The sequence below is a fragment of the Gobio gobio genome, assembly GCF_949357685.1.
Source record: "Gobio gobio genome assembly, chromosome: 13".
Lineage (NCBI taxonomy): Eukaryota > Metazoa > Chordata > Actinopteri > Cypriniformes > Gobionidae > Gobio > Gobio gobio.
Window position 1 is genome coordinate 1,191,057 of NC_137106.1, and position 9,128 is coordinate 1,200,184.

Sequence of the window (9,128 nt, forward strand, 5' to 3'; positions counted from 1 at the left end):
GCCTAGCTCAGCACAAAGACTGGAGGTAAAGGGCTCCAGCTAGCCTAACTTAGCACAAAGACTGGAGGTAAAGGGCTCCAGCTAGCCTAACGTAGCACAAAGACTGGAGGTAAAGGGCTCCAGCTAGCCTAGCTTAGCACAAAGACTGGAGGTAAAGGGCTCCAGCTAGCCTAGCTTAGCACAAAGACTGGAGGTAAAGGGCTCCAGCTAGCCTAGCTCAGCACAAAGACTGGAGGTAAATGGCTACAGCTAGCCTAGCTTAGCACAAAGACTGGAGGTAAAGGGCTCCAGCTAGCCTAGCTTAGCACAAAGACTGGAGGTAAATGGCTACAGCTAGCCTAGCTTAGCACAAAGACTGGAGGTAAATGGCTCCAGCTAGCCTAGCTTAGCACAAAGACTGGAGGTAAAGGGCTCCAGCTAGCCTAGCTTAGCACAAAGACTGGAGGTAAATGGCTCCAGCTAGCCTAGCTCAGCACAAAGACTGGAGGTAAATGGCTCCAGCTAGCCTAGCTCAGCACAAAGACTGGAGGTAAATGGCTCCAGCTAGCCTAGCTTAACACAAAGACTGGAGGTAAATGGCTCCAGCTAGCCTAGCTTAGCACAAAGACTGGAGGTAAAGGGCTCCAGCTAGCCTAGCTTAGCACAAAGACTGGCGGTAAATGGCTCCAGCTAGCCTAGCTCAGCACAAAGACTGGAGGTAAATGGCTCCAGCTAGCCTAGCTTAGCACAAAGACTGGAGGTAAATGGCTCCAGCTAGCCTAGCTCAGCACAAAGACTGGAGGTAAACGGCTCCAGCTAGCCTAGCTTAGCACAAAGACTGGAGGTAAAGGGCTCCAGCTAGCCTACTGCTCAATAAGAGACATTGTGTACTAAGACCGACGGAAATTAAAAGTTGTGATTGTCTAGACTGATATGGCAGGAACTATACTCTCATTCCTGCGTAATGATCAAGTAACTTTGAGCCATACCATGAGTGCAGTGGCGCAATGATATTACACAGCGCCTTCTTAGTACACAATGTAACTATACACATCACACCATGTAAATATGAAAATGTTGGTGTTATTTTGTCACCTTATTGAGCAGTAGGCTAGTTGGAGCCATTTACCTCCAGTCTTTGTGCTAAGCTAGGCTAGTTGGAGCCATTTACCTCCAGTCTTTGTGCTAAGCTAGGCTAGCTGGACCTGTTTACCTCCAGTCTATAATAAGCTTCGAAGCGTTATGAATCAGTGAGTCGTATGATGATTCGGATCGCGTGTCAAACCTCCAAACTGCTGAACCGACTCACTGATTCATAACGCTCCAAACCACTGAATCGACTCACTGATTCATAACGCTCCAAACCACTGAATCGACTCACTGATTCATAACGCTCTGAACCGCTGAATTGACTAACTGATTCATAACGCTCTGAACCGCTGAATTGACTCACTGATTCATAACGCTCTGAACCGCTGAATTGACTCACTGATTCATAACGCTCTGAACCGCTGAATCGACTCACTGATTTATAACGCTTCGAAGCTTCATGAGGCCGTGTTTTGAAATCGTCATCACTATATAAGTCGTTATTTAGGGTTTTTTTGCGCACAAAAACTATTCTCGCCGATTCATAAAGTTATTGTAGAGCCGCTGTAGTGAGATGGACTTTGTAACTTTAGTCTTTAGTGTCTTTTAAGGGTCTTGAGAGTGTAAAGTTGAGCCAATGGAGGCCTTTCAGAGCATCAGCTTTACACTAAAATATCTTCATTTGTGTCTGAAGATGAACGGAGGTCTGACGGGTGTCCAACCACACGAGGCTCAGTCATTAATGACACAATTTACATTTTTGGGTGAACTAACCCTTTAATATTCGAATACAATATTTTGGAAAAAAACCCATCCCTGGTCTGAACGACCAATCAGAGTGAGGCTCACCTGATCAGGTGACTTTCCGTTTGTCGTGAGGGCCGATCTCTCCCAGGGCAGTTTGTTCTTCCCTTTCCCGGCGCTCACGATCCTCCTGTGCTGCGGCGCGTCCTCCATCAGGTCAGCGTCCGCGGGGCCGCGCGAGTTAGAGGCGCGGCCCCCGTTCATGACCCAGTCGAGATCGGCCCCGGAGCCCAGCTGAGGCAGGCGTCTCTGTCCCGGTCTGGGCAGGACGAGGCCGTACTCCACCGTGCCGTCGGCCGTGAGCCGCGGGAGAATGTGCCGCGTGCGCCGCGCCTGAACCGCACCCATGAGCCCCTGCGCGCCCACCCGGTCCACGGCCTTCATGAGCGGCTGCTTCTTCCCGGTGTCCAGACAGTAGTCGAGCACCGCGAACAGCTCCAGAGCCGCGTGCCGGACCTTCTTCTTCCCGTCCGCGAGCGCCGGCGCCGCCTCCGCACACAGACTCGGGATGTCGAAGTCCTTGCGCGGGTGCGTTAGCATGGCGGCGGTGATGATGTTGAGGGCGTCCTCGCGGACTCGGGAGTTGCGGTGGCGGAGCTGAGCGAGCACCGGCTCCAGAACCCGCCGCGGCCCCACCGCCCTCATCAGCTGCCGGAACACGCACATGTACTCGCGCCGGGCCACGTTACGGGAGTCTCCCAGCGCACGGACGGTCACCGCGGCGATCTCCCGGTAATACCGCTCCACCTCGCCGGCCAGCTTCTCGATCAGCAGGTTGAGGAGCTGTAAGGTGCCGCACAACACCTTGAAGTTGCTGTCGTCCAGAAGCCTGCGCAAGAACTGGAGGAAGTCCAGCACGGACACCTGCTGCACATCCAGGTCCGCCAGGAGCCCCTTCAGCTCCTCCACCCCGCTGGTCCGGCTCTGGTAGTTCTGCTGGTCCAGGAGCTGCTCGTGTAACTCCTGAGGTATCAGGCCATAAATCATCATGGAGTCGAGACGGAGCCGACGCGCGGGAATCTGTCATGTTGATGAGGGATGGGAAGCCATCGCAGCGGCAGACCTGGAGACGGGACGAAAACACATTTTGTTGGACGAGAAATTATCGCGATAAACACTAATCGGAGACAATAGAGACAGAGTGACACACGTCATAATCTGAAGGCCACGCCCACCGGGGGGGAAAACAATCCAACGCTCTCCATTGACTTTGCATTGCGTGAAGCGAAGTCATTTCGGACGTATAACAAAAAACAGAACAAAGTCTAAAAGCGGATATGTGACAATATATAGTGTTGTAAGGTGGAAAATAGGGATGCGCGGTATACCGGTACTGGAAAAATACCGGTATATATTTTATTTCAAACGGTACGATATCATGATTTTGCTCATTTCGGTATATGCTGCTGTTCCGAAGTTCACCGCTAGATGGCAGTGCGCTACCCAAAATTACGTGAAACCGGCAAATGTGGCAACAGAACAAGATGAATACAGCAGTTGATTCTCACTCAACACGCACAAAACTCATTAATAAAGACAGGAGTAGACGTGAAATTTGGAATTACGTTGCTTATAAAACTGCGGAAGAACCATCAAACCTTGCCGAGCATCGTCACTTCATTCCTGACTTAAGACATGAAGAGATGGACAGGTGAGGACATAAATCTAACGATCTAATTTAGACATTTTTCTTTTACCACTGATTAACGCACATACATAAGATCGTATCGTTAAAATATAAAGAAATCTCCAGCATTCGTTTCAACCAGTGACGTTTCGATCTCATAATATCTGCACGCATACTATTGCACTATTTACATCCGCGAAAGACATAACCAACTGTGTTTATGACGACTCACTAAAGATGGACATTTTTGACATCATTTTGTGTGTATTTGACTGAGGAAAAACAACTTAATTTGGAATACGCGAGCTCTTTAGGATTGTGTGTGTGTGTGTGTGTGTGTGTGTGTGTGTGTGTGTGTGTGTGTGTGTGTGTGTGTGTGTTGTAAGGTGTATATTTGAAATTGTCTCAACCCCCTTAACCCCATCAGAAGGGCCACACTGCAAAAAATGCTTTTCTTACTTAGTATTTTTGTCTTGTTTCTGGTCCAAACATCTAAAAATTCTCAAAACAAGAAGCATTTACTAGCCAAATAAAAATGATTGTCTTGTTTTGGGGAAAATAACTCAAAATTAAGTGTGTTTTTGCTTAAAATTAGCTAAATAATCTGCCAATGGGGTAAAAAAAATAATCTTAATTCAAACAGAAAACAACATTATTTTGTTTACCCCTTTGGTAGATTATTTTGCTTATTTTAAGCAAAAACTCACTTAATTTTGAGTTATTTTCCCCCAAAACAAGGCAAAAACTTTTGCTTGTCTAGTAAATGCTTCTTGATGTAAGATTTTTTAGATATTTGGACTGAAAACAAGACAAAAATACTAAGTAAGAAAAGCATTTTTTGCAGTGCATTTGGGATTTCTAAGGACAAAAGAATGGCTGGCTGGCCAAATGCTTTTCACACCTTTGGTTCAGCGGCAGAAGTTTCGTCTGATTGGTTACTTTCAAACGTCTCACGGTTTGGTCTGATTGGTCAGTTTTGAAAGAGTCATATTTGAGATTGGTGACATCAGGGAAGAGGAAAAAAGAAGATCTGAACTGTAGCTCGCTCTCTCTCTCTCTCTCTCTCTCTCTCACAGGTAACATTTTAGGCAGAGGCCTGTACAATTAAGGGTTTATGTTTACATCTATTTTAAACTATTTTAAGTGTAACCATAATTAGAATTTGTGTTTCCTTTTAAAAGAGATTTCTGTCTATTATGTAATTGACATTTACTTGATTGTTAATAAATTGTTACATGTTTGATCCTTTCTGAATTACTCTGTAATTATTAACTATCTCCAATACGGAACGGTATAATTCCTGCGGTCTTACAGTGTACAGCAAACAAGCTAAACAAAACCCACAACCAAAAACACAGACGTTTTTATAAGCTATTGACCCAAAAAACGAGTGTTTAAGGACAAAAAAGTGGATTCAGGCCATTGAGACACGTTATATTACACTGAGAACTACACACACTAGAGGAGAACGTCATCAGAGACAGGAAATATCACATATAAAACTGACATTTGGATATTTGACTTAACAGTGACACATGTTTACTGCACACACACAACATCCAAATGTCCCCATTCTTCAGCTGAAGCGTCACGCTTTACTGCCTTTTGTCTACTTAAACTCTCGTTTTTTTGGGTCGACAGCTTATAAAAACGTATTTCTGTGTTTTTTAGCTTGTTTGCTGTACACTTAGTCTCATATCAGCTTTTAGACATTGTTCTGTTTTTTGTTATAAGTCCGAAATGACAAGGAGCCGCTTCACGCAATGCAAAGTCAATGGAGAGCGTTGGATTGTTTCCCCCCCGGTGTGGGCGTGGCCTAAATACGCTCTGTCTCTATTTTCATCTAAAATAATGATAATGGCATAATAATGCACCTTTTCAAAGATCAATACACTTTTATTTCTGAAGACTATTTAACACTGAAAACGGAAAGCATTTTAAATATCCACAATAAACGAACAAAACAACCAAAAACAATAAAAGCAATAAACTCTCAGTCTGTTAACAAACAAATGCTCATGAATAAACAGCTGAAAACTGCAGCGGATGATTGAGTTTTAGGCAGTGCTGGGAATCCATAAAAAAAAGTACTAATTAATCACAATTAATACCTTTTTAATGTTTTGATATTGTAATAATTTCAGTTACTCTCCAAATTAATGTAGAAACAATTTATTGACAGCATATTTTAAATGTGTTGTATTGTCATGTTTTTATGAATGAAGGCCAGTATCACTGATGTCTCTATGAAACATTAATGACGTTACATTTACAGTATAACTGAAAGCTGCCAATTTCAACATTTATTAGGCTTTAAAAAACAACTTAAGTGAACTTAAAACAATCTTTACATAATAAATGTTATAACGTGGCCTTCCCTGTTAGACATATACAGAATTGTAATAGTTATCAAACACCGTTCTTAACTACATAAATAATAAGTGAAATATTGATTAATCATCATTAAAGCTGCACTTTCCTCTGTTCCTGTTGTTCTGTGATGTCTTGTTTACAAACGAATCCGCGGTTAAATGAAGCGAACAAACGCTTGATGTCTTACACACGTGAGCTGGAACCGGCGTGTGTATTGCTCGACCCGAGTCGGTGGGCGGGGCTTGAGGCGGAGCTTCTGCATTCTGAGACGTCAGTGGTCGACATATTCTGAGACGTTTTCTGGGTCTGGTGTCAATAAAAGCTTTTCTTTGACTAACAAGGAAGTTTTCAAGTTCTGACACTTACAGTATATTCTTATATCACCATGAGCTTTATATATCAAAGTTGATTTCGCAATTCATCACCCCTTTAAGGTTGGATCGGGCATTTTCACGTCTAAAATTTTTTTTCCGACCATCAATATTCTTTACCAGCAATGAAAACATAACATTAATCCCTATTAAAGTTATTCACTCTAGAGCGGTGAGAGATTTGTCTTTTGTTGTTTGATTAACGTTAACGCAGGAATATTCGGCTGCTGTCACTTTAAGAGCGAATGCACGGATTTAATACACACGCGTTTACATTCTCAACTGTTTCCTCCACCTAAGACATGACGTGTGTTTACGAGGATACTCGCTAAGACGGGCATCTTGACGTTATTTTATTAAATTATGTGTGTTCAAGCGCAAGAAGACGCGAAAGAGAATTTGATTCAGTATCCGCGCGGCGTCTTATGCTGCGTTCACAACGATCGTGAATAGAACGTCTAAATCGTGTCTAGTTGGACGCTTGAACATTTTGAATTCAGTCATGCGTCCACAGCGAAATTGGACGTGCGTATAAATCGAGCATTTGAAGCTAAATAGACACGCGTTCAAGGCGAAAACACCAGATCACATGTTCAGAGAGGAGCTCTCTATAAACACAGATTTGAGCTTTAAACAACTACATTCTCACCTGGAAAACTCTTAAAACTACATTTTGTGACACAATAACAGTAGTGTTTTTAAATTAAGCGGTTTCTCATGACATCACTTGACCATGTGACCGCAGCGAGCAGGCTCCGGATTGGTTAACGCACCGCGAACAGACGCCAAAGTTCAGATTTTTCAACTCAGCCGTCAGATGCAAATTCACTTCAAACGCGCGAACGCACAAAAACACCAAATAAAGTCACTCGCACAAGACTATCAATGTATTGAATCCATTAAAGTGACAGCAGCCTAAATAATAAATTACTTTAATAAGGATTGATTGAGCGTAGCCATAGCATAAAAATGCTACAGGCCAACATATATATATAAATATATATATATAAATATATTTTAAGTTACTTGCAAAACATGCATAAGTATTTAGAGAGCCTAGAGATTCGCAGTGTTTTCTTATTTCTGTGCCATAGTTCTTATATTGATTAATAATAGATAGTTAGCTCATCTGTGTGCTTTGTATATATGTGCAATTCTGAAATGCATAACATGTACAAATCAATTTAAATTGTAATGTAGACGCATTTTCTGTGAAGCTGCTTTGAAACGATAAGTATCGTGAAAAGCGCTACACAAATAAATTTGAATTTAATTGAGTGGGCGGAGCTTTGATTGTGTCGCCTTCTCTGATTGGTGCGATTTACGTACAGCATCATGGGTAATGTAGTTTTCACCACAAATTCCGCAGTTAAACGTGATTATATTAAAATTATAAAACTGCTTTTGAACATCCTCTGCTGTCTTTAACGATTTATAAGCTATCGTTAAAAAACTGTTCCCATGTGGATTTTTAACTTCGGCAATGTAACGTTACTCAAAACCTCAAACGTTTTAATCTTGGTTATGTGAGCGTTGGATAAAATATAAATTTTTCACGTATTATGGGAACGCTACTTCTGAATGTTAGTAAGTAGTAACATTTAAAAGACTAACTGAATAGTTCCAGTAAAAAATCAGAATGTTATTAAACACCAGATGACGTGTGTGTTCATAACTTCAGGAGAACCTGAGGCTTTTCTCTCAACTAATTTCAGAACCTTTAACGAAACATCGACGCGTTCAGCTCATATTAACAGCAGATCTTCCGATCGATACTCGGAATGACTCGGAATCAGTCGGAAGGAAACACACCTGTGGCTCTTCTGCGCTATTTACTCGTTCATTCCCTCAGTGTTCATCATCTGACAGCTCATATTTCAGTCATAAACACACTCTGAGGTGATTCTACAGTGTTTATTATCCTCATTCCTCATATCGGACGCGTTAGATTCGCGAGATGCGTTCGTGGATTCATTAATAATACACTGTATAAAACCATAGCAACATTCACATCATTGCAATGCCTGACGCGTTTAGCTGGAAATCAAACCTGTTATCGCAGATCCGACTGAGTCCGGATTCGGTTCTGTTCTCGGTGTGGCTCAGTCTGAATCCGCTTCCTCTGCGCTGGATTTCTCAGATTCGGGTCTGGTTTTTCTGTCGGATTCTGATTTTCTCGCTGCTTCCATCACAACACACAACCAAAATGGCGCTGATGTCACAACCAGCCGCTGCCATGGTGACGCGCACTCTGACCCCGCAGTGGATGATTGGCGCGGTGCACTGTGGGAGGTGTAGTTCAAGAGAGTCAGCTTGACATGTGAACACAGACATGAGTGTACAGTAAGAGCAGTGTATGAGTGTACAGTAAGAGCAGTGTATGAGTGTACAGTAAGAGCATTGTATGAGTGTACAGTAAGAGCAGTGTATGAGTGTACAGTAAGAGCAGTGTATGAGTGTACAGTAAGAGCAGTGTATGAGTGTACAGTAAGAGCGGTGTATGAGTGTACAGTAAGAGCAGTGTATGAGTGTACAGTAAGAGCAGTGTATGAGTATACAGTAAGAGCAGTGTATGAGTGTACAGTAAGAGCAGTGTATGAGTGTACAGTAAGAGCGGTGTATGAGTGTACAGTAAGAGCGGTGTATGAGTGTACAGTAAGAGCGGTGTATGAGTGTACAGTAAGAGCGGTGTATGAGTGTACAGTAAGAGCAGTGTATGAGTGTACAGTAAGAGCAGTGTATGAGCGTACAGTAAGAGCAGTGTATGAGCGTACAGTAAGAGCAGTGTATGAGTGTACAGTAAGAGCGGTGTATGAGTGTACAGTAAGAGCAGTGTATGAGTGTACAGTAAGAGCAGTGTATGAGTGTACAGTAAGAGCAGTGTA

The 9,128-nt window shown here is 42.9% G+C and overlaps 1 protein-coding gene across 3 annotated transcripts in view; it reads right to left on the reverse strand.

The window, feature by feature from the left end:
• The window catches only part of togaram1 (TOG array regulator of axonemal microtubules 1), a 75,155-nt gene extending 66,726 nt beyond the window's left edge, over nt 1-8,429 (reverse strand). For all 3 annotated transcript variants that reach the window (XM_079833927.1, XM_079833928.1, XM_079833926.1), the window contains exons 1-2: nt 8,294-8,429; nt 1,918-2,935 (exon numbers count right to left, since the gene is read on the reverse strand). In XM_079833927.1, coding sequence (XP_079690053.1) covers nt 1,918-2,862 — 945 coding nt within the window. In that variant the 5' untranslated portion in view covers nt 2,863-2,935; nt 8,294-8,429. The remainder of the gene's footprint in view (nt 1-1,917; nt 2,936-8,293) is intronic.
• Nucleotides 8,430-9,128: the final 699 nt, after the last annotated feature.